Source organism: Kwoniella mangroviensis, chromosome 2 (assembly GCF_000507465.2).
Source record: "Kwoniella mangroviensis CBS 8507 chromosome 2, whole genome shotgun sequence".
Classification (NCBI taxonomy): Eukaryota; Fungi; Basidiomycota; class Tremellomycetes; order Tremellales; family Cryptococcaceae; genus Kwoniella; species Kwoniella mangrovensis.
Genome location: NC_088828.1, coordinates 48,661 through 73,430, shown reverse-complemented (window position 1 = coordinate 73,430; position 24,770 = coordinate 48,661). Strand labels below are relative to the sequence as shown.

General features: G+C 46.1%; 8 protein-coding genes across 8 annotated transcripts; 2 read left to right on the top strand and 6 right to left on the bottom strand.

The window, feature by feature from the left end:
* Positions 1-383: 383 nt before the first annotated feature.
* On the bottom strand, positions 384-1,942 carry I203_106886 (uncharacterized protein; the record flags this gene model as incomplete). Its single annotated transcript, XM_065518083.1, has 8 exons — positions 384-557; positions 681-920; positions 1,036-1,052; positions 1,134-1,164; positions 1,228-1,406; positions 1,504-1,594; positions 1,683-1,694; positions 1,769-1,942. The coding sequence occupies 8 exons, from the start codon at positions 1,940-1,942 to the stop codon at positions 384-386; spliced, it is 918 nt and encodes a 305-aa protein (XP_065372813.1).
* Positions 1,943-3,200: 1,258 nt separating this feature from the next.
* I203_106885 (60S ribosomal protein uL5) lies at positions 3,201-4,211 on the bottom strand (the record flags this gene model as incomplete). Its single annotated transcript, XM_019151774.1, has 5 exons — positions 3,201-3,249; positions 3,338-3,430; positions 3,521-3,619; positions 3,800-4,022; positions 4,178-4,211. The coding sequence occupies 5 exons, from the start codon at positions 4,209-4,211 to the stop codon at positions 3,201-3,203; spliced, it is 498 nt and encodes a 165-aa protein (XP_018998918.1).
* Positions 4,212-5,018: 807 nt separating this feature from the next.
* Positions 5,019-6,346, top strand: I203_106884 (uncharacterized protein; the record flags this gene model as incomplete). The annotated part of the gene is made up of 5 exons (XM_019151497.1): positions 5,019-5,166; positions 5,240-5,335; positions 5,453-5,661; positions 5,757-6,110; positions 6,227-6,346. 5 exons carry the CDS (start codon positions 5,019-5,021, stop codon positions 6,344-6,346), a joined length of 927 nt encoding a protein of 308 aa, XP_018999172.1.
* A 774-nt stretch (positions 6,347-7,120) lies between these two features.
* On the bottom strand, positions 7,121-9,169 carry I203_106883 (uncharacterized protein; the record flags this gene model as incomplete). Its single annotated transcript, XM_019151498.1, has 9 exons — positions 7,121-7,162; positions 7,236-7,301; positions 7,374-7,793; positions 7,867-7,971; positions 8,043-8,195; positions 8,255-8,353; positions 8,420-8,536; positions 8,617-8,841; positions 8,924-9,169. The coding sequence occupies 9 exons, from the start codon at positions 9,167-9,169 to the stop codon at positions 7,121-7,123; spliced, it is 1,473 nt and encodes a 490-aa protein (XP_018999173.1).
* A 1,968-nt stretch (positions 9,170-11,137) lies between these two features.
* On the top strand, positions 11,138-16,689 carry I203_106882 (uncharacterized protein; the record flags this gene model as incomplete). The annotated part of the gene is made up of 20 exons (XM_065518082.1): positions 11,138-11,531; positions 11,583-11,736; positions 11,791-11,873; positions 11,926-12,028; positions 12,082-12,243; positions 12,365-12,894; positions 12,949-12,980; positions 13,055-13,109; positions 13,159-13,241; positions 13,300-13,355; positions 13,405-13,523; positions 13,574-14,361; positions 14,410-14,722; positions 14,783-15,417; positions 15,472-15,552; positions 15,611-15,761; positions 15,811-16,042; positions 16,095-16,400; positions 16,450-16,531; positions 16,591-16,689. 20 exons carry the CDS (start codon positions 11,138-11,140, stop codon positions 16,687-16,689), a joined length of 4,458 nt encoding a protein of 1,485 aa, XP_065372812.1.
* Positions 16,690-16,913: 224 nt separating this feature from the next.
* Positions 16,914-18,183, bottom strand: I203_106881 (uncharacterized protein; the record flags this gene model as incomplete). Its single annotated transcript, XM_065518081.1, has 9 exons — positions 16,914-17,035; positions 17,090-17,261; positions 17,318-17,391; positions 17,434-17,537; positions 17,587-17,630; positions 17,683-17,736; positions 17,830-17,886; positions 17,947-17,960; positions 18,033-18,183. 9 exons carry the CDS (start codon positions 18,181-18,183, stop codon positions 16,914-16,916), a joined length of 792 nt encoding a protein of 263 aa, XP_065372811.1.
* A 533-nt stretch (positions 18,184-18,716) lies between these two features.
* On the bottom strand, positions 18,717-21,516 carry I203_106880 (uncharacterized protein; the record flags this gene model as incomplete). The annotated part of the gene is made up of 12 exons (XM_065518080.1): positions 18,717-19,112; positions 19,161-19,187; positions 19,240-19,407; positions 19,457-19,517; positions 19,589-19,821; positions 19,872-19,996; positions 20,111-20,148; positions 20,191-20,212; positions 20,274-20,376; positions 20,433-20,604; positions 20,671-20,907; positions 20,969-21,516. 12 exons carry the CDS (start codon positions 21,514-21,516, stop codon positions 18,717-18,719), a joined length of 2,130 nt encoding a protein of 709 aa, XP_065372810.1.
* Positions 21,517-21,854: 338 nt separating this feature from the next.
* I203_106879 (uncharacterized protein) lies at positions 21,855-23,761 on the bottom strand (the record flags this gene model as incomplete). Its single annotated transcript, XM_019151503.2, has 8 exons — positions 21,855-22,101; positions 22,153-22,507; positions 22,566-22,721; positions 22,772-23,081; positions 23,182-23,362; positions 23,439-23,534; positions 23,594-23,623; positions 23,679-23,761. The coding sequence occupies 8 exons, from the start codon at positions 23,759-23,761 to the stop codon at positions 21,855-21,857; spliced, it is 1,458 nt and encodes a 485-aa protein (XP_018999178.2).
* Positions 23,762-24,770: the final 1,009 nt, after the last annotated feature.

Sequence of the window (24,770 nt, the reverse complement as noted above, 5' to 3'; positions counted from 1 at the left end):
CAATCTCGATAGACTGAGTTCAGCTAGATTAATAAGGGTTATCCCCCGGCAGAGTCGGGCGGGATTCGCGAACCATGGCTCCATGAAAGAACAGCTCACCACATTCTGTCATTCGATCACTGCTCACTACAAGGAGAACAGTTGCTACAGGAATTTCGGAATAAGCGGATACCGCACGGAACTATTTGCATTATATTTTTGTTGTACTGAATTCATTGGTCCAAAATCCAACTGATTATAACTTGTGAATTTTCTTTCACTCCGATTATACTTATCTATAGACTTCACCATCCAGTGTTAGAATCAAGTTGCCATCTTATACTCTGTATCGTCTATCAGTCCCTTTTGTTTATTCCATTTTTTTTCCTCTGCTAATTATTTATCTAATATTCTGAACCCACGGTCCTCTCATAGTACCAAACGGGTTCAGTGGCATTACAGTTGGATTTGGTAGTTTGGTCGATAGGCTTCAAGATTCCATCTTGAGGTCGTCCATACGAATGGGTATAGTACCATACTTCAGCTAAAACCTGTCGAGTAGGTCCAGTACATCCGAGCTGTATGATGGAAGTGTACAATGGGACAGGACGTTTCCACAACAATTAGTCAGTACGAAAATAAATTACTGTGGCTGACCAATACGACAATTCTTGATATCGCATGACATATGGATAACTCACATAAGGTTCAGCTCCCGAGGCATTAGTCAGAACATCTTGAATATCATTAATCTTATAACTGGTTTCGTTGGAAGGTACGATCCCGGCCTCTTCCAACCACTGATAAGTTGGATATTGAATCTGGGCTTTGACGACCGATTCGAGGAAATCGATAATGGAGGCTTCGGTGCTGTTCTCGTACAAGGTGCCATAACAGTCAGGAGAACCGTTGAATCCTACATCGTAGGTCGTGAAGCAAGTCTAGAAAATTGTTCAAAATAAATTGAGCTATCAACTCTTGATGCTACTCTGTTGTTCTATTTTACGAAGTGATACAGGTCCATCTGTGACGGCCCATGTGTGAATAACGACTTACAGCATGTTTGCTAAACTCTGATTAGATGGAAAGGATTCGTAACTATTAGTCTCAAGTGTATAATGCAGACAGATGACCATCAGCAGATTTTTGCTCACCATGTTGCCAGAAAGTCCAATCAGGTGAGTTCTACATACCGCAAAAATCGTCAGTCTTTTTAGACTGACTGTTACTTCGATGGTAAAATCTCACCTGAGATTTCCAGAACTTTTGCATGAAAGCCAACAAATCGTATTTACCGTATTTCTCCAACAGGGGAGTGATCACATCACCACCTTGCCAAGCTGGAACGGGGGTACCATCGGGCTTACCAGTTGTGGTCTTTGGTGAAGGGGCGGGATCGTATTGTCTTGAGAGGTCGCAGTATTGGCCTGAAAATTCATCAGAATGATGGTCAACATAGCCGTGGATAAAGCGAGATAGACGGTCAAAAACCGGTTGATACAGTGATTAGTAAGTCCTACTCGCCATATGACCCATCACACCTATCAGGCCATAAACCATGGATTGTCCATGAATCCTTGGGTAAGACCGAACCTTGGTCCTCGAGTCCTGTATACTACCGGTCATACCAAATGGCAAACATCATCAGTATCAGTGTTGGGCAAGATCGTGTAAATTAAACAATCATTTGGCGAATCACTCACACTGTCCCAGAACTACCATACAGTACAGCTCTTTATCAGCTAGACAAACATCTCTCGCCAAGTCAACTTGCTCGATGCCGACTCACCTGAGTTATCAGCACCAATCCTTCAGTGGGCGTACAGCAAGTATCCACGATGGCCGTCGTGTTCTCACATGAATAGATGGGATTGGTCAATGCACAAGTATGATTATCCGATGACCAAGCTCTCGTCGAGGCGATCAATGGGAGGATAGCAAATAGTGCGATGAGAGGGTACATGATTGTATTGATAGATCTTGGTTTTATGGTCAGTCAAGTACCTTACAGTATCGATGTAAAACATCAACCTTGTTATCAGTTAGGTCGATAAAGTGTAGCACGACTTGCATCTACTGGCGTTTCAACCGTTGTAACATCTTTATACTATGGCCCGTCATTGTCCTGATTTTATGATTTTCATGGAATGCATCATCTTCACCGACATTATCAGATTTGTCTTGTGGTCAGTCAAGGTACGAAAAGACAACTTTCCTCGGGAACAACGTTTGTGTTTCTGTACCAATGATCGAACATCCTGATTCAAGGAAGAAAATGGATCACGTGGTGCTCCATGCACGTTCATGGGACGGGATGGGGCTCGAGAGAAAGTCTTCTTCTGAATGCATATGTCGATGTGAGCAATCATCATAGTTGCGCTAAATCGTGGTAAGGTACATGCTTGTGCCCAGTATCGATAGAGAGTATGTATTTCAGTCATGAGTTTATCTGATTTGAAAGTCCGTCAACTACGTTGGAACACGTTCCGAAGTGTTCTGCAATGGTGTGACACGTTTGCCCTTGACCTTTGAATATTTCAGTGCGTAATAAGGCCAAGGCCACCATTTCTTCTGTGATGCGAGAAGGCATCGAGATTGATACTACCCACCGAAGTACAGAAAGCAATTATCATGGGGGCTGACGAACGCATTGCGAGTCTCTCGCCACTTTCACAGCTTAAGATGCCTCTTCCTTCCTTTGCGACCACATGCACTTCCTGTGCTATGTGCTGGTTCTTTTTATCCGTAAAGGATTCAGTAAGCTGCAATGTGACATGATCGTCTTAGTCAAATCAATCGTAATGAACTTATTTATACCTCGGATCCCTCGACAATGTGCAGACTTCATCTTTCTAGCGAGTTGTTGCTCTGCACGTATATCAGATCATCGGTAGAAGAAGCGTATCTCTACGATCAGCATAAGACAGACATGAGTGCGGCTGATTCCGTAAGTCTTGGTCTCGGCCTGCGATCATACATTGTCAGCTTCAGGATGTGAACGTATAACTCGAGATATTCTCCCATGGTGTTGTTAGTGATATCGTCAAACTTATACATGAATCCCAACGAGATCCAAGAGTCATCACGCCGATCAGGACGTATCGGGCGGGTATGTTCGTCATATATAATGCAATACATCCCCAATTCTCTTCATCCAAGTAAAAACCTAACCCCAATGATCAAATGAAGTTTTTACAAAATCAGAAGATGAACTAAGTGATTTATCGTGAGACAATACCATCGAATCGTTGCTTGAACCAGGCGACAGTGCTATAAGAACAAAGAGAGACATATGATTAGCGTCATTTCATACATCATTGTTTGTTGGTCGATGGTGAAAGACGAAGGCATGACTCACTGTTCGGGTCTAACTCGGTGGGAAGCACCGACCTTGCCGACAGCGTGCTTTCGTCGAGCAACTCTCATACCTGGTCTACCCATGACAACGAAGCTGTGGGAGAGAGGATTGGTCAGCGAGAAGTTCGTGAGAATATATACACTTTTAGGTTGATGAACGTGGGAGAACAAAATCTAAACTCACAAGTCCATACCGAAGATACCAATTCCTGGGTCGTACTTGATACCCAAATCAATGTGTTCTTCGATACCGAAACCGAAGTTTCCGGTTTCAGAGAAGTTCCTATGAGATGGAAACAGGATGAGCATGGATCCCTTCATCGCTACTCAAGCATGGAATTATCTGGCCTCTCCCATCGCACTTGGATAATATATATATTCTTTCGAGTGGTCAACACGCATGTCCCCAAGCATCTCCTGTTTTCTTCCCTTTGCTACGGCTGATAAAATTGACCAAACCCACCTCTTTCTCAACTCGTACTCCTTGACTTTCAAAGCTCTCTCCAAGACTTCCTCGGCCTTTGGACCTCGGATGGTGACGTGCACGGCGATCTTTTCGTTTCTTCGGATTTGGAAAGATCGGATGGTGTATCTGGCCTTTGAGGTGACGGGTGTTTGACCGGTGAGTTGTTCCAACACCTTGGCGGCTCGGGTCAATCTATCACCTGATTCACCGACGGAAATGTCTATTGATCGAAAAAGAGGATAACAATGGATGGAGGCGATGAGGTCACATGAATGGGGATGAAGATGATTGTGGAGAGGAAAGATATCAAGGACAATTGACATTCATCAGCAATCTTCGTTCTACTCTCACCGAGGTCAAACAAGAATGACCCACTGATGACCAATTTGTCGATCTTGAGCTCCTTCATAGGGTTGACGGCGGCGGTTTTGTCGGCCTATTGATATTAATTCTATATCAGTCTTATGTCCTATAGCCTCTTTTCACTATCCCAATCGCGTCTAATCCTCAATCCTGCTCCATCCTTAACACATCGTTCTACGTCGCTTCCTGATATTCTGCTCAATTCTGATCGCTTCCATTCCCTCATAACACCTCTCCACGGTGTCCCTCGTCCAAGTCTTTTGATCCTCCATCTTTCCTAACAGATGTTTGTCTAATCCTTCTCGGACTCCCTTCACAACCGATTGACATGAACGAAACGTACCATTTTGAAGATCTACCGCGATGAGATTGTCAGCGATACTGCTGTCCGTCTGATAGGTGGAAGGTGATATGCACTCACGTATTGTCTTTTGATGGATGAAGAAGGTAGAAGAGGGTGTATGTTGTGCTATGTATTCTTGAATACCTCGAATCGATGATTCCTGAACCGACAGCCAACAGTCAGTCCATCAGTCAGTCACAACCAATGCATCCTATACGAAAAAACTACAACCAGCATACTATCGGTAATTCACATAACTCCGACACCGCGAGACCGCTCGAGGTAAATGTGGCACAGTGTGTGCCCAGGAGGGTACCATCGGTGATAGTTGGTGCACTCGATCTAGCAAAGCCCTTAACACCGACAGCTGCGATTCTGCCGGGCGGACTCTTCCTGATGACGTGTTATCTGTGCAGTTAATTGTCAACACACTCCCTTCTACTTCTCCTTCTTCTTCTTCTTCGACCAACCTCACTCATCCTTATCACCCGTCCCCGCCACCCAGCCAAAATGTCACAAGTAACTTACCTCAACGATACCCGATACCCTGGTCCCAGCATCCACAAAGCTTCAGCAGAGATAGCTGGTTTACCCACTCAAGATGAGCTGGACGCGTATCCTAGGATGTATACTTGGGGCGAGCTGAAAGAGGTCATCGGTGAGTACAATTTCACCACCTGGCGTCAAGATAACTCTCAATCGTCCTGCTGATTTGTCGTGCTCGTTGCCAGTGAGCGGTCGGCTGGAAAAGCTCATGAGGAACAAGCAGATGCAAGTGAGATACAACAGGTGGATGAACGGTATCAGGGAGAAATATGGATCTACAGGTGAGTCACAGCACCGTCCGTCCCAATCAATATAGCTCCAGACACAACTCACTGCCTGATTCCACAATGTATGATCCCTCCAAGTCTCTGAGCTGACGTTATACATTCATGGAATAGAGAACTACTTGAAACAAGGCCGACTCCCATTCCCTCAATCAGCTGCTGAGCCTACATATGATTCGAATGTAACCTCATCTTCCATCCCTCATGACTACCTGACGTATGATGCTGAAAAGGGCTTTGATGAGAGTAAATATGCTGTGTTGACAAACGATTGGCCATATAATGTACCCTACGGCGTTAGACATTTGTGTGTTTGGTCAAAAGTGAGTCATCCTCTTCATCTACATATCCCAAGCTGTCCAGATTGGATAATCACTTCCCTACGTCCTCAGAGAGCTGACACCTCTGTCTTTTATAGCTCCCCATCGCCCACAAATCACTTGTCGATGACGACTTAGCCTTATGGACCAAGATCGAAGAAGAAGGCTTAGGTGGATTCACCGGTGTGATACCATTCACCGCAGCTGAGAAACCTACCCAAACTGCGACGAATTGTACAACACCGCCTCACCCTTTCGCATGGGAAGCAACGCAATTGAGCGATTATCAATCGGATAGTTGGTTGGCTGTCGATCTCATGTTTGGCGGGAAGGAAATGAGGGAGTGGGCAGGTAAGCAATATACTTCGAAAGGTGGTCAGGAAGTCCAGAAGATGGTAGAGGGTCTATGGGATGTGAGAGGTTGGGAATGCTTGTGGTTCGTCAATCCTCCTGTCAGTTGGTACACTGTTCAACATCCATCGTGATTCTCACATCTGCTCCTATACCATAAGACATGTGTGGGTTCTTATCCCGATCGCATTATTGACTGCTTGCTCTTCTTTTATAGCGAATCCAATCTGTTCCTGGCTTATCCCATTTCCACGTCTTCGCTCGACGAAAGGCACCCGAAGAGATCGATGCTGCCGAGATGATATGGGGTAAAGGGGGTAAACCTGAACATCAATAATCAGGTTCATCGTGACTGAAGGTAGGATGGGAATGGGAGATGAAGAAAAAACATAACAAATCCTCAACGAGATATACCAAATGGCATTGGACAATACCATTCTGGATAGGTAGATTGTATATAGATGAAATCACCTTACATACATATATCCTTGCTTGTTACAATTTAAATCAAATACGTGTAATATAGATAAATAAAGTGTTAAATAGAATTAATAGATAGATGTGTATAGATTGTATAGATTCTCCCACTGGATTCGCTGTGCGTTGCAGATAAAATATATGAGTATATACATGACTGTATGAAAGACATCACGACTTAACGGAATAAAGTAACTCATACATCATCAATGATGAATGAGTAGGATGATTGTCGCACCCTTTAACTTGGGCTGATCTAGGTGATAGACTCTGTAGCTAACCAAACGATATAAAAATGCATTATGATCTATAAAGATAATAATGTAAATGATGATGAGTCCAATTTATGCATTGTATTATATAATTTGACATTGAGAATGGATCGAGTTTTGAAGAATGATAGTTGACAAGATGCTCATCCCTTCAACGATCATATTGACCCTTTATCATGTAGTACCCCAGGATGATACGTTTATACAAGCTCTGGCAGGTAATGTCCCTAATGCTGTCTCACTGTTACGTGTTCCTCCCCAAGATGATCCTCACAAATAGCACTTGATAGTTGACAGTCCCTTGTTTCCCCGTACGCAATCTTCCTTTTTGTGCATCCAGCTCGTGAATCATCTTGACTGGCTTATGAGCATGAGAAAGGATGTTTGAAAGTACCGGCAGAGTACTATTAACATCATCAGTCATTGACTTAGCTTTGTCTTATTTGCTATTCAGAAGTGGTCAGACAAGTCACTTACGCCTTCTTTGATACCTTCGATAGCACTGTACAGGCCCAGAGGGGTGATAGCGATACTGAGGATGATCTGAACATAAGAGGGATAAGATCAGCTTCAACCCAAACTTATGTCACATTAAGATCGGGATTGCAAACTTACAGAAAGAATCGCACAACCCATGAAGAACCAACTCGAGAACCCTCTCATTTCCCTCACTTCACCATCTTTAGCGAAATAAGGATGTTTGTTGTAGAACCAAATCACACCGCATAAGCCATATGAGAACCATACGCTGAATAACGAAGAGACAATTGTCAAAAGTTGGTTGAAAAATGGGATCAATTCGGCCAATATGAAAGCGGCGATCCACATGACGAGGATGATAGCCACCCAAGCGAGTCTCGCTCGAAGGCCCTTGGAAGTAAGCAATCTTGATTTTCGGAATGTGTTGACGTAGAGGTACTTGGCACCGACGTTGAGACCTACGATACCTGATATGAGGATTGTAACGAGGGCGAAAGCGTAGGCAGTGATTCGGACGGGTTTGGTGGTCATCGTGAATGCTGGTGAGGTGACGTACTATACAAGATCAAAGAAGGTTAGTCAAAATGTTGATGGGACATTGTCAAAGACTGATGATAACAATACTCACTTGACCTCCGAAAGCATAAATGGTAGCACCGACAATACAGTACACGATAATACCACCAGCTTGAGTGATGAGGAAAGACTTCTTGAAATCATTAGGATTTCGCATCTGATGCAAAACAATGGTCAGTCGAGTTTGTGCTGGTATTTGGTCAGAATGATAGTTGAATCCGGGCTCACCTCCGAACACCAACTGAATACACCCATGTTACCACCGTAAGCGAACACGATATTGGTGAGAGCACCGATGACATCCATCAAGTCTGGATTGGTAGGAGCAGCATGCCATTGGATAGGTACACCGTTCTTCTCGAGGACACTTGGGCTTTGAACCTATTGAAAAGAAAATTAGATGAATCCAGAAATGACTTGTGCAGAGGGATACCACTTACACCAGTAGCAACGATGGTGATCATGCAAGCGATCAAGATACAAGAGACAGATAACCAAGAGAGAGGAGCGAGTTTACCAAATTCTCGATTGGTTGACATCTGCAATCATCATCAGTCTCAGATCATCACAGGACGGGAAATGCACGTCCGAGAGATGATACTCACAAGAACGCTGACGATCATGATGACCAGTGCAAACCAAACACTGCAAATCGCATTGGTACTGAGGGTGTTGAGAGCTTGTTTACCAGCTAAGACGTGTGATCCACCAAGACCGATACTCTGTTCGCGAAGGGGAAAAGACATCGAATCAATATCGGCCAAACCGTCCATATTGCGGTTTGTGATGAACATAGACCTACTTTAGCTACCATACCAGCACCTAGGATTCTTCTACCCCATTTACCGAACAGCAAACCGCCGGCATCCGCGAAATGCATAACACCCATGTGATTCATCTTGAAATCGATCATAATCCAAGCTGTGATATAGGCGAGAACACCCAGACCGATGTTGGCGATGAGACCTCCGACCATACCAAGTCGTAAGAAGATGGAGGGGTATGAAAGAGCACCCAAGGCGATGTTCTATCAATATAAGAGGTTATCGACTGAACGCTCCCAACCATGTCGACAAACAGTCGCGAAGATGGGAGGGAAGCTGACTCACCTCGGCAGTAGCCACCAGACCAGCTTGGACCCAGCCCATCGATCTGAAATCTACATAATCCTCTGCGTTCTCCTCCCGCTGAGCACTGAAGGGATCAACATCGTAAGAGTTCGCTGGGATGTTCGCGACGTCTTTCCCGGAGGGTGGATATTCGTCGTATCCAAATCCAGCTTGAGCTATTTCGGCGTCAACGATATCTTTGTCTTGAACAGGTTGAGGATGGACTTGAGTGATTTCGTTCGACATTTTCAGAAACAGAAATGATTTAAATAACAAGTAAGATGAAAGAAAAGAAGATGGATGAGAGGATATTTGAAGACCAAAACAATGAGCTAGTATCGTGAGTCTAGCTCAGCTGCACGTCAAGTAGTCATTGGATTATATTGAATTGGAGCTTTCTCGCCAAAAATTTCGTTGGTAATCCATAACCCATAACCTATGGCATAATGTACGGCCCCTCTTTGGACGACACATTTTCGGATCGGTCGGACAGAGATACTACTGTAAGCATACCCTAAATCCGGTGGGACCGTATGAGACACCTTGAGCTAGGACGTATGCATATGACCTCTAGTGAGGACTAGATTATAGGGAAATGAGTTGAAAGTCGAAAATTACCAACAAAATGTTCGCTTAACACGATGTCGATGGACTTGATCTCGCTTGGACAGATTCGAAATTATCTTTTACTCACCTGCGTCCGGCATGATCAGGGAAGCAGACAAGACACGAGTGAAACAGAGGATGTAACCTCGGAAATTTCGGAAATCTTCCTTCATAGGTCTGAATCTGCCGTTCGAGACCATGCTATGATGCTTGTTAAAGTCAGACCCTGTGAAAGGATTACTACATCTTCACATCTTCGAGCGATGAATTTCGAACTCCTTGCTTAGTGCATTGCAATCTCTTCTTGCCAGACTCCTTTTGAAGTTTTCGAATCTATGCCCCACTGAGATCTGAGGAGTGCTCGTCCGACATCATGCTGTTCCCCAGATTGAGGTATGATGCAATTTGCGGCCCCCCGTGTTTTCGAATAGGACGTCTATGCATTGTGGTGTCATGGGGAGGCTCCAGAGTATGTTCGGAATGGTGGTCCGTACGTCCGATGATATGTATGCCCAACATTGCCGTGGACGGATGAGAAGTAAACGATGCAGACTGTGTGTCGAAGCTGGTCATTCTAAGAATGAACGCTGTTTGAATCCGCTGCGAGGATCGATGTAAGATCTTGAGCATCAGGGGTCCTATAGCTTGCGATTCAAGATCGCCTAATGGATATGTATGTGAATCGACAACCCTTTGAAACCCATTGACTTCTGCTGGGATGTCGTCGGCAAAGCGACCTGAGAGCAGCAGCAGTAGGTGAGATTACTATACGTCAGAGACCGCTGGCAACAATAATGTGATGGTGTCGCCGAAAGCTCTTGAATAATGTCACTACATGCAAGCAATCCGGCTATGGCATTATCTGAGAGGTACTTCCAGACACCGATGTTTCACCGCTGTCGATACCAAGAGATTAGAGAGAAGGTCACGCTCATGTAGCGCCATCGTAGCAACCTGCGGAACTCGACCGTAGGTCTAACTAATTACTGACCACAACCTTGCTGCCGTCGGTCTAGCATGTGATGAGGTCATAGATGATCTTGCTCGACGAGCAAATACGCGTCTGCCAGTAGTATACGACATCTGAATCGTACTTGGCAGCATCCGGCCAGCGCTTACGAGTAATCATTGCTTGGCACAACTCTTCAGATCAGCGCCCTCTTCCCATGTGCACCGACGGCCAGTCGCACCCTTGGCTTTGTATGTAGTTGCTTAAAAATTACGATATCTACCAGATCTACTTACTAGGTTGCCTGCGGGTATAGGCTAGAGATCGCGGTGGCCGTGGTGTTTGTGAGGGTCTGGCCCTGAATTTCCATCTCCGTCTCAGACCAGTACTTGCACCGGGCCCCGAATATAGAAAGAAAACAAAGAGGATCAACAAACAACCATGCATCGACGGCGTATGATGCTGATATTATCGAACGATAATACTGCTCTCGCCAAGCATACATGCATAGATCTTACCTATATAGATCGATGGCCCCTGAGCCCGATTCACATCTCAGAGTCTCACATTCTTACATAGCTTATTCGCGTGCGACTGATTCTACTCAACAAATCCTTATAATCGATCTCAGATAAAGCACCCCACACGTTCGGTCCACCATGTCTATCGGCATAGGCGATTACAACTTCGTAAACAGAGCAAAGGAACAACCTGAGCTGGCGCGAGCTATGTCCAGAAAACAAACCAACGATGGGACCCACCCACAATTCAACGGCGATGAGGGGCAATCTCATCCATTGACAGCTCACGAGCGCCACCAACAGGTCACTGGGCTCGCCCGTCAGATATCCCGTGCTTCCATCTCCGGAGCAGGAACGGGCAACGACATCTTTGACTACCAACCCGATAGCGATCTCGATCCTTTCTCTGACAATTTCGACGCTCGAAAATGGGTCAAGCAGATGAGCAGGGTCAGTCTGGAATCAGCACCGAGAAGAACTGCCGGTATATCCTACAGTGGTATGAGTGTTCACGGTTTCGGTTCAGATGCAGGTGGGTACTACTGATCTTCCAAAGACATGACCTAGCTGACCTTCTTTGCAGATTACCAGAAGACCGTCAGCAATATTCCCTTATCCCTCGTCAGTTCCGCACGGGATCTCATCAGTAATAGGAAGCGTAAAGTGCATATTCTGAATGATATGGATGGTGTTCTGGAAAGCGGGGAGATGTTGGTAGTGTTGGGTCCTCCAGGAAGGTGAGTAAGGGTAAATCTATCGTGTCATCATGCCTTCGCTCATATCCCTTGTAGTGGATGTACTACTTTGCTGAAGACCATAGCTGGAGAGACAAATGGTATATTCCTTAATGAAGAAGCAGAGATCAACTACCGAGGTGACTTAGAGACCTTTATTCTCCGTGCGCATTCAAGCTGACCCGATGCCAGGTCTTACTCCCAAGCAAATGCATGGCCGATTCAGAGGTGAAGCCATCTACACTGCCGAAGTAGATGTACACTTCCCCAACATGACTGTGGGAGAGACACTTCAGTCAGTCAATCACACGAGTGTCTACATTTTCTGCTCTGACAGTTTTACTCCAGGTTCGCCGCAGAAGCACGAGCGCCTAGAAACCCACCTGGGGGATTGAGCAAAATAGAAGCCGCAACACACTTCAGAGATGTTATCATGTCTGTCTTTGGTATAACTCATACGGTGAACACCAGAGTGGGGAATGATTTCATTCGAGGTGTATCGGGAGGAGAGTGAGTGCAAGATGTTCAATCCTCCGAGCGGCTGTGGGCTAGTCGCTGATGAACCTTGATCTACCTTCTTCCCTTTTTCTTTTCTTCCCTTTCCCTTTCCTCTTCCGTCATCCTGCATCAGACGTAAGCGTGTCACCATCTCTGAAGCGGCTCTTTCAGGTGCACCCCTACAGTGCTGGGACAACTCTACTCGAGGTCTTGACAGTGCGAATGCCATAGAGTTCTGTAAAACCCTTCGATTACAATCAGAATACCTAGGTACGACGGCTGTCGTAGCCATCTATCAATCACCTCAATCGGCATACGACCTTTTCGACAAAGTCTCTGTCTTGTACGAGGGAGAACAAATCTACTTTGGAAAAGCTGGTGAAGCTCGAGCTTTCTTCGAGAGGATGGGTTTCCATTGCCCTGAGCAGCAGACCACTCCCGATTTCCTGACTAGTTTGACGAGTGCTTCGGAGCGTCAAGCAAAACCCGGATTTGAAGACCAGGTACCCAAGACTCCTAAAGAGTTTGTACAAAGATGGAAAGCCAGTGAAGAGTACCAGCAATTACGAGCGGATATCGCTGCTTTCAATGAAAGACATCCCACAGGAGGTGAGAGGTATGAAGAATTTTGGCTTCAAGAAGAGCTCAACAATCGAAGAGAACGTGAGTGAACTTTGATGCCCATCTCAGTGAGCCATACTGATTTGGGTACTTCAGTCGTCCTTCCTCGCCTTACACTCTCTCATACGGTCAACAGGTCAAGCTTTGTGTCGCTCGAGGATTCTGGCGTCTGCGTGCCGATCCAAGTCTTACGTTGACACAGTTGTTCGGTAACTTTGTTACAGGTCTTATTATCAGTTCGGTCTTCTTCAATCTTCGTGAGTAATCTCAGTGATCGACTTGACCCTCGCTAAATAACTCATGCAGAGGACACCACGGGAAGTTTTTACTCACGGGGGTCTCTACTGTTCTTTGCTGTCTTGTTGAACGCTTTCGGTGCTGCCTTAGAAGCGAGTGTATTTCGTCTCTACCTCCTTGAGCAACAAGGAACGCTAATAGGATGCATAGATTCTTACACTGTATGCTCAACGTCCCATCGTTGAGAAACACGCTCGTTACGCTTTGTAAGTCTAGACCCGGCAGTAGAACCAAAGACTAAGCCCATTATTCTAGCTATCATCCATCTGCAGAAGCCTTCGCTTCCATACTTGTCGACATGCCTTACAAAGTCCTAAACTGTATAATCTTCAATTTGGTACTGTATTTTATGACAAATCTCCGTCGTGATCCTGGTGAGTTTACTATTTCAGTCCATGTCGTTCACTTATTGACTCAGTTCTAGGTTCATTCTTCTTCTACCTTTTGATCAACTTCTTCTCAACTCTTACCATGTCAATGATCTTTCGAACTATCGGTTCCGTTTCTCGACAGTTTGTCAGCGCCATGACACCTGCCAGTATCATCATGATTGGTCTTGTCGTCTACACCGGTTTTGCCATTCCTGTGACATACATGCGAGGCTGGTCAAGATGGATCAACTACATCGACCCAATTGCTTACGCTTTCGAATCGCTCATGATTAACGAATTCCACGGTCGAGAATTTTCCTGTTCCTCATTTGTACCTTCGCCGATGCTTCCATCCTACGCCGACGTCGGAGCTACCAACCGAGTTTGTAGTACTGTCGGAGCCACTGCTGGGTCCAGCGTTGTCAGTGGTGATACGTACCTCGCTCTGTCCTATGAGTACTTCCACGCTCACAAGTGGAGAAATTTTGGGATCCTTTTGGCGTTCATGTTCTTCTTCTTCGCTACATACATTGGTGCTACTGAGGTTATCACCGAGAAACAATCGAAAGGAGAAATCTTGGTTTATCCCAAGGGTCAAATCCCTCAAGAGCTTCAACCGTCCAAAGAAGGCGATACCGAATCTAATAGATCAGATGAGAAAATCAAACCTTCAGATGCCAAAACTTCCTCGGGTGGAGGTGATGTAGCGATCATCCAAAGACAAACCAGTATCTTCTCCTGGAAAGACGTCGTGTATGATATCAAGATAAAGAAGGAGACTAGACGTATCTTGGATCATGTTGATGGTTGGGTCAAACCTGGTACTCTTACTGCTCTTATGGTAAGTCGAATTGCCCTCTCCAGAAATCTGGCTAATCACATGTTGTAGGGTGTATCTGGTGCTGGTAAAACAACACTTCTCGATGTGCTAGCTACTCGAGTCACTATGGGTGTCGTCACCGGTGAAATGCTGGTTGATGGTAACCAGAGAGATGTTTCGTTCCAACGAAAGACGGGTTACGTACAACAACAAGATCTACATCTACAGACCAGTACTGTTCGAGAGGCCTTACGATTCAGTGCGTTGCTCCGACAACCTAAACATGTCACTAAGAAGGAGAAGCATGAGTATGTCGAGGAAGTGCTCAAACTCTTGGAAATGGATGGTTATGCCAATGCAGTCGTTGGTGTACCTGGTGAAGGTAAGTCTTAGATTCATCTAGCTGTTGTTCTCTAAGCTTATCATTACCCTTTCCCAATAGGTCTCAACGTCGAGCAAAGAAAACGGTTGACTATCGGTGTTGAACTCGTGGCAAAGCCAGAATTGCTTCTTTTCCTTGACGAACCTACTTCCGGCTTAGACTCTCAGACTTCTTGGAATATCCTTCAGCTCTTACGAAAACTCACGGAAAACGGTCAAGCTATCTTATGTACCATCCACCAACCTTCAGCCATCCTTTTTGAGAACTTCGATCGACTCCTTTTCTTAGCCAAGGGGGGTAAGACTGTATATTTCGGAGAAGTAGGTAAAGGGTCTCACATCCTGATCGACTACTTTACAAGAAATGGTGCACCTGAATGCCCTCCTGGCGAGAACCCGGCAGAATGGATGTTGGCGGCTATCGGTGCAGCTCCCGGAAGTCATACTGCAGTGGACTGGCATCAGACATGGGTAGATAGCCCCGAGCGTGCACGAGTTCGGGAAGAGCTCGAATTACTGAAGACTGAAGGTGCTTCCAAAGATCGATCCAAGGACACCAAGCTGGACAAAGCGGCGTATTCGGAGTTTGCTGCTCCATTCGGTATTCAGTTCATGGTGGTTCTCAAGCGAGTTTTCGAACAATACTGGCGAACTCCTTCTTATATCTATTCCAAGTTCTTCTTGGCTGTCTCTTCGGTGAGTAATCGCTTTTTTCGTGCATCTGGTGATTCAGCTGACTGCTCTTCAAAGGCTCTGTTTATCGGTTTCTCGTTCTTCAAAGCAGACACCTCTCAACAGGGTCTCCAAAGTCAGCTGTTCTCGGCCTTCATGGTGAGTTACATGTCAATTTGATCTAACGACGACGACGCTGATCACATCGTCTGTGCAGTCCTTTCTTATTTTTGGTCAGCTTGTACAACAGATCATGCCAAACTTTGTAGTCCAACGAAGTCTGTACGAGTCTAGAGAGAGACCGTCCAAGACATACAGCTGGAAAGTTTTTATTTTAAGTAATATCGTTGTCGAGATTCCCTGGTCAAGTAAGTCTTATGCATTTGTCCCAATTTTCGAGCTAACAGTTTGACTCAGTGCTTGTTGGTACCCTGTTCTTCCTCTGTTGGTATTACCCAATTGGATATTATCGGAATGCCATTCCGACCGACACTGTGAATGTTCGAGGTGCTCTTATGTGGTTGTACCTACAGGTGTTCTTCCTGTTCACCTCTACCTTTGCTACCGCAATTGTCGCTGGTATGGAGTTGGCAGAGACAGCAGGTAACGTAGCTCAGTTGATGTTCTCCTTATGTTTGATCTTTAACGGGTGGGTCAGGTCCACCATTTACACACCACTCATAGCTAATCGATTGACGCAGTGTCTTGGTCGTGTACGACTCTCTACCCGGTTTCTGGACGTTCATGTATCGAGTCTCACCATTTACCTATCTGGTCGAAGGTCTGCTCAGTGTGGCTGTCGCCAATACAGATGTGCGATGCTCGGATATTGAGTACCTCAAATTCGATCCACCATCAGGCGAAACCTGTTCCGCATATCTTGCCGAGTACATTGGTGCATTCGGAGGATATCTCCTTGATGAGAATGCTAGTAGTAATTGTCAATTTTGTACAATCTCCAAAACAAATACTTTCCTGGCAGCGTTCAATCTTAGTTATGGGAACAGGTGAGTTTATACAACAAATCCTTTCACAATCGCTGACTTCTTTGTATAGATGGAGAGATTTCGGCTTGATGTGGGTGTATATCATCGTCAATATCATCGCCGCTATCAGTCTCTACTGGCTTGTGCGAGTGGTAAGTGCAACCTTTGATGGAAGTATGAGGACTTGACTGACATGATGCCGTATACGTAGCCCAAAAACACCGGGAAGGAGAAACCTACCACCGATCAAGAGGGTATGAGAACGGTTTCTCGACAGAAATCGCAGAGGACCGAAAAAACCACGGCATAGAAGAGTGCTTTGATGACTCGAGCTGCAAGAACATTATAGATTTCATGAAGACCACATATATATTATTATAGTATTTTAATGTTCATGATTCTCTCCCTATTATCCAGGTACCTCATGCTCTCTTTTCCTCCTTTTTCCTTATATACCATTTGGCATTCAGCTTGGATGAAGTTCATGGCTTTCATCCCCACTGGTGCACTTCGTCTTCGGGCCAAGCAAAGGCTTCACGCAAGCTTTTGGCTACGTCCATCGTCGTCTTGACCTTCATTGGCAGTATAGTATTCGAAGACTCTAAGTGTCTTGTAGAAGAACGAAGCCAAAAGTGACCCGAGAAAAGGTCCAATCCCTACTGAATTCGTTAATGATTGAGGAGCCGAGAAGATATGCTCGGCGTACTCACAGTAAATCCAGTGATAGCCTGGGAAAGTCTTCTCGACGACTGCTGGTCCAAGCGATCGAGCAGGATTGAGACCAGCTCCAGTGTAATATATGCCTACCATATGGCCCATAAATAGCGCGATGCCGATACCAAGTGGGGCAAGGAATGTGCCCCCATGTTTCTCCACCGCGAGCTATTCATGCCACAAATCAGTGTGTCGCACATCTCACCGTTCTGATGGCAACTTACCATAAAGATTGCAAGAACCAGTTCCGCCGTGAGGAACATCTCCATGAACAGTCCTTGAGATACAGATACGTTCGCTGCGGCTTGTCAGCTTTCTCCCTCTTTGGGGTCGCACTCGCGTCCTAGAGCGTTATCCACGCTCAATGATCCAGGTGTGAGTGCATCTACCACAGCGGCGGCACATATGCCAGCTATAAGCTGCGTTATGATGATAAATACTCCTCTGAGGAGATGGATTAGCACCCATCTTTCTTTGTGAGCGTTGAATTTACCTGATAGGATGGGTCAAACCGCACAGCATAAAAGCGGCAGTGACCTGGATTCCCGTCAGTCTCGCATCACTCATCCCGTGCCATGAATTGACTCACAGCGGGATTGAAAAGACCACCGGAGACTCGGAAGAATATCCAGACATTGATTGCCTAACTTGCACCGAAGCTGGTCGCTCCGAATAGTAGGAACACTAGGAATTCACTGGTTGTAGATGGAGTTCCTCCCAAAGAGCTTTTGCCTACCATGACCCCCGCATATGCGAAAAATAGGAAGAGGAAGGTGCCAGCAAACTCTCCTAGCTAAGGAGTGTACCGGCAATCGGTTAATCACAATGGCCATCAACAAGCTGATTGGCTCACCAAGGTCACATGAACTAGATCATGAATTAATCGATTCAGTACGAGTCATCAAGCGATCCAAAAGTGTCGTCAGAATGTCCACTCACGGTGCTCCCAGCAACACACTGGGCTAGGGTGTCGGAGCTTATACCAAAGACCTCGCACTTCAACTGCTGCTGGAGGACCTTCAGCCAGAGGAGACTCCTGAGGAAGAGAGGTGACCGCTCCTGGGCCAGCTGATCTGGAAGAGCCGTTCATTATGTATATGAAAAGATACAGAATATCCTTACGCAATATATACGTTGGAGATCGTCATTGAGAAGATGCTATCTACACAGCTTGGTCTTTATATCTTACAGGCAAAAACATCCCAATTCTTCCAGACTTTCATACGCAACCCAGAGCCACTTGCATTTTCCCATGCTATCAAAAGATATCGGAAACTCAGTTTCACTGACCGGCCGCAACCCTAGATCCACAGTTCGTACGCCAAGAAGTGCGACAAGATTGAGCCAAACGTCTCGTGTTTACATTTACATACAAGTCTTCCTACTAAGGGAATACGTAGTACTCTCGCTCGCAATTCACCTTTACTCTGCTACATGCCCAGGAGAGTCCAGTTTGGACAAAACCGCGACTGCGACTATATCTGAGTGTGGCTGATTTACTCGTGCCTGGTCAAGATGCCCCATCTCGTCTTCTCGAAGCTATTGCAGATGTAAGGAAACACAGACACTCGTATGGAGTCGCAATCCACTCAGATGTCTAATCATTTAGCCTGAATGGTACTTTTATAGAATAGGAAATTGTGATACCGATTGGCTGTTAGTTGACGCCGCCAGAAGTTCCTCTATATCAGAGACAACCGATCTGGGATCATACCCAAAGCCTGACAACGATTCTAGATGGCCATCACTTTCGACACTAGGGAAAGTTTCGGAAGCAAACCCAAATAGGGAGAGAATGTTGGACTCCTCCATGTTCAGCATATCGCTATATGGATTGACTTCGGCCAGTGTGCGCGACGGGCCGGTGGAAATAGCAGGGAATACTCGTCGTAACCTGCCAGCGAGATATCCCGCAACATGCTCATCATCTACACTGGCCGTTGACAGGGCTTCGATCAGAGAGCACTGCAGGTTGACTGTATCTTGTTCCGGCTGACCGACAGCACCGAATGATACCGCCTGATTGCTCATTAGCACTAGCTTCTGTGTGTGAACTCGCACACTCACTTTCATCAGGAAGACACTTGCAAAGACCTACGCATCGACACATCAGCGACCTTCCTATGTGACTTGCAAAATGATTCACCAGTTTGAGAAAGACTCGACTAGGACAATATCGCAACAACCCCTTTTTATGCAAAGCGATACCGTATTTCACAAGTGAGACAGCAGCATCCACAGCCTCAATGATGAAGGGTCCCTCGGTTGAGTTGATCACGCTGGCCTGGAACACTCGATCGTTCTGGTTTCTAGTCTACCATATGACATCAGCGACCATCCCACATGTGTCCCGTGCTATTCACCTTATGACGTCTCATGACCCGAGTCTGAGCCGCCCGCATCGCTATTGCATTGCTGTAGAGCCTGAACATGGAGAGGTCAGCACGCTTGTGATCATAACGATTGATGTATCCATCCCTGAATCATTCACTCACCGGATATAATCCAGGTCCAAACGCCATCTCAGTTCTCTCAGTTCATCCTCCGTGAATGCAGGGCCATCGTGGTCAAATAGGTCGTAAGTAGGGAGGTCACCAGCTTTGAGATACCATGCCATGTCTAATTCGGGCTTTAACCTGTGCAAGGTGTTCTCGAACTTGCCTGTTCTTATGAGCTCCGAGGTGATATCTGCAGAGTCGTAGAACTGCTCTTGTATCAAGCCGATCATCTGCAGCAGGATGAGAAATGTCCAAGGCTCAGATCGCGATCAGCACTTACATGTGTAAATTGGGCTACGAGCATGATCTCTTTCCACTTCACTTGCACACGGGGAAAAGGGAAGGTCTCATCTCCTGACAAACGGCTATATTCTCCGAGAACATCCCACCAGCCAGTGGGCATTTCTTCCAGGTCCGTCAGCCCCATCATCAATGGCCGCCGGTATGCGACTCACTGGCTTTGGGGAGATACAAGCGCAAAGTCAGTTGGATAGTTATAGAATGGAGAAAGACGCATACCTTGGATCAACGAATCTCTACCCAGTCGTACCGAAGCACTGTATCCATGTCAGACGGGAATTTGCTAAGCCACCACTCACTGTCGATCGGCCGCCTGACAGACTTTCAATAGTCTCTTTAGCCATCGTGATGTGTTTCTTTCTCCACAAATATCCTTACTCACATATCCAAGTCCTATGCCGCCGGTGTACTGACCACTCTGATTGCGCTTCTGATGGGTACGCCTTCTCATCATGCAGGCCTAATTCCTGGGCTATACGAGTTGCCTATAATCAAGCACGTCAAGAGTACTGACAGACCCAAGACCATGTTCACGACCTACCAATCCAATCATTGTCCATGACAAATCATCGTAAACTTTGCAAGGATTGGCTGGTCCACGATGAGAGTTGGGTTCCGAAATAACATTGCTATCCGATAACAACATGGCACGAGGTGGCCACTCACTGAGGATGAGAAGCGCTTCCACTGTGCCGATAGTGCGTGATGTAGTCCTAAGTGCGTTGTCTGAGCGACGATCTTCTTTTTTACTTGTACGATAAAAGCTGAGACCGACTCACTCTCCCATGGCTATATACCCGATTCTTTCTCTTATCCAGCCTGATATCTTATTCTGTACTATCCTTGAGCGGCGAGGCTCAAGAGGGTCATATGATTCACCCATATCCATATACCTGGAAGCGGTACAGACCATAGCGGCGAGTAGGAGCGATTCTTGTAGCAGGATAGGAAAGTTTTCGGGTTGGAATAGCTGCAGAGGGATGAGAGGGAGCATCTTGTTGATGTAGGTGCCGAAGCTAGAATGCGCCATGCAGTGATGATTAAGATGGTAGGAATAGCAGTGGACAAGCAACTCACTGAGCCAAAAGAGCGGTCGCTTCGTCTGCAGTCATCAGTCCATCTCTAACCGGTACCCATTGATTCCATAATCCTGATCCAACATTGTACTGTATAGTGGGTCGAGGCTCCTCCCCATCTACCGCATCTTCTTCAGCGGCCGCGCACAATATTCTCAGAGCGTCTGCAGGGTTTTCCAGTGCTTCTGCCCTGACGAATTTGAAGTCTCCATGTTCATCCGAGGCAAAAGACTGTGATGGTATACCGGTTAACGGGTGATATTGGAATGGAATGTTTGCACTCTGAGAGGTTTCTGCCGAAGCTGGAGGTGCATTCGCCCCAGATATATTGCTCATAGAGGTCGTCTTCCTCTGATATGACTTGGTGAACTTACACTGACGTCCTGTTCGTAGGCAGCGACGACATGGTGGATCACGAGGTGCGTCAGGACTTCCTAAATCGCATCTCAACTTGGCTGCCCGACAGGATTCGCATGCTTGGTATGTCCTGACATGGACTGTTTTCTTCGGAGTAGAGCTTCCTGAAGGAGTCGATCGCTGAGCAGGCATGGTCAATATGTGTATTGAGTAATGGTATAGATGACACAGATATAAAGTGGACGATGAAAGGTGTTTTCGACGGTACCCATCGGATCATGCTAAAAACAGTCGCTGGTCGAGGCTATAGATCCGACAAGAACCGACGACAACCGATCAAGAAGACGCGCTTCAAATACAGACAGATTTGCAGTAATATCCGGGTGATGGTAGGCTCTGGAACGCAATATCTATGGACACTGCTAGAATGCAGGAGGTCGACATTATTATGTGCATGATGCCAATACATCGGCATGCTCAGAACACTACTGTAAGGGTTAATGGATTTCCATACCTATACCTCTCCCCGCTTAGCGAGCCTCTAGCGATGATACGTTCACATTTTGAGTTCCAGGCGCCTTCTTCTCCCCCTCCTCGCCTTCGGAATCAGCTCGCTCGTTTACTGGCGTCTCGTTGAGCCCGATATCAACGACATATCCACTCTGATCTTGAACCGGTATTCTATATTCACTCGACGAACCTAATTTATACCACAGTACACCAGTGAGCAGAACTGCTGTGCCAAGCATGGCGAACAGAGTCCATAAGCCAGGATAGCTGCGTAACACATGTCAGCAAGGGTCCTCTATACATGTAAAACCAACTCACTAGTGAGGTGAATCCTTCGACCTGAACAAGTAAGGGGCAACGATACCCGCGCAATTCGCAATGGCAATCATCGCACCAGTCGCAATAGCTGTACTTGTGGCTCCGGCTACGGTAGCTGTGCGATATGCGACGAAAGGAATTACGGCAGCGTTGGTACAAGCAATCAAGCAAGTTCCAACGTATCTACCGCCTACGCCTTTCACAGTAGCCAGGAGTATGTAGCCGATGGCGACTAGAATGAGAGCTCCTATGACATGTCGTGGTCGCTCCTTTCGCCTATCAGACCACCAGGAGTTGCCAATGATCACGAAAAAGGCGAATGCGTTAGGTGGAACTGTCAAAAGTTGTGCTTTGTCTGTTGTTGCTGACTGTTAGCATAGGCTAAACTCTGAGAAGAGAGAACAGTCACTTACATCCTTTGAAGCCCATAGCAGAAATGATAGTCGGGGCAAAATAGCCAAACGCATTCAGAGAGTTTGTCATCAAGAAGTAGTGCAATGAGAATATCCAGAAGTGCCAGGATTTGATAGTGGCGATGAAGTCGGCTTTGTCAAAGTGCTTGTCCGTACCTGCATGATCCGGTTAACACAAAACTAGGCCCAATAATGGTATATCTCACCTTTGGGTGCGAAAGGTCCCATACGTTCTGACGCAACGATTCTCTCCTCCTCGGTCAGGAATCGGGCTGTCTCGGGGTAGTCGGGAAGGAAAAAGTAAATCAAGACTCCCACGATGACGGCGGGGATACCCTCAAGGACGAAGAGCCACTGCCATCCATAGAGCGATGCCTTCCCGGACATGAATGAGACTCCAGTAGCAATCAAGCCACCGAATGCTCCGGCGACAGCGATGGAAGCGGAGAATATGGCCATTCTGGTACCCCTCTCGGATGGAGTATACCAGAAACAAAGGTACATCATGACACCGGGCTAGGAAAGGCGAGATTCTCTGCATCAGCCATCAATCGATACGATATGTGTTGCGGTATCCGAATATGAAAAATAAAAATAAAAACAAAAACAAACTCACGAAAAACCCGGCCTCGCAAATACCCAGGAATACACGACAGACCATGAGACCCGCATAATTCGATATAGCAGCAGTACAGATGGTCACGATACCCCACGAGATCATGATCCGGGCAATCCACTTGCTTGGGGTGAAGTATTTAAGGGCAATGTTACTGGGGAACTCGAATATGACATAGGGTCTGCAGCGAGTATGAGAAGTTAGCGAGAACTCGAAGCTGACGATGTGTAAAGGTTAGCATGGAGCGGAAAACTTACACGAAAAATATCGCGACAACCAAGTTGTATCTGTCTCCCGAAAGCTTAAGCACCTCTACCAACGATTCACCAGGTTTATCATTGTTAAGAGTTCGTCTGATCACTACCCGTAAGCAGACTGGTTATTGAGAGGAGCGGGCTGTTGTGAAACTCACGCGTTACCCAAATTTGTTCTGTCAAGATAACTGTTATATCCTATGTAAGCTCCTGACATGGACGATGAAGGAATAGAACCCCCACTTCAGCAAATATGCGATGATGACCCATGGCATGATATGCCTATCGATTTTCCTCACAATCCTTTTCTCCACAAGATCAGACATGTTGGACTGTCCGCGCTATAACCAAAGTTACCTGCTTTCTCAAAATGTACAGACGGCGAAGGAAGGAGTGGAGAATTTGCGAGGCTTAAATGATCTCGAGCGTCTGAGTGCATGCTTGAGTCGACCTTTGCAAAGTAGTCTGACTATATTTCGATATGATGCTTTTTGGCGTCGCCAAGTGACATTGCTGACTGTCTCTGATAAAGATAAGAAAACTGTAAACCAATGAGACTGAACCTCGCGATTGACAGGAACGGAGTGGATCTCGATTCACGTACGACTCGTTGCGCTAAGAGTGAGAAACGGATCTGTTGTATCGACTAATTAACCGATTAAAACGGCAGCTGCAGATATATTCCACCCTCTCGTTCGATGCCGTCACTAACCGTTGAGGAAAGGGTGGTTGTTTTAGCGAGGCATGCGGTCAACCCAGGACATGTCGTCACAGCTGACCTATGTTCGTCATGCAAATTTACTGCTGCGATTCTGTTCCTGGTGTATAACTACTAGCTTACTTATCCGTAGCCTACTCGTACTGCACGAGTAGGAAAAGAAATAGGTCAGATACTTCTGATCCCGGTCTAGGGATTTGGGTCCTTATCATCGCAATCTTGTATCCTCACGCCAAAGCTCCGTTCGTAGATAACAGCGACATGGCGCGAGGTGCGTCAACACATTGTGTCTCCACCTCAACTTAGCTGCCTAAAATGGATTGCATGCTTGGTATGTTCTGACCCAATTCGCTTTATTTGGTGTAAAGTTTCTCGAAGGAGTCACCGACTTTCTCCCCCATTGGATCAAATGGCAATACGATACTTGCATTCAATATTGTGGGGGCATTCATGGATACTCCAGTATTCCAAAGCATCTCTGGGGTTATTCCCATTCTTGTTGTTGCTTCTTCCTACTTGACATCTAAAATCATGCTTAACCCATGCATAACAGAATGAGCTCAGACGGACGCAGCGCCTGCTCAGCGGTCCTTGTTTTAATCTTCAAAGAGTAACAG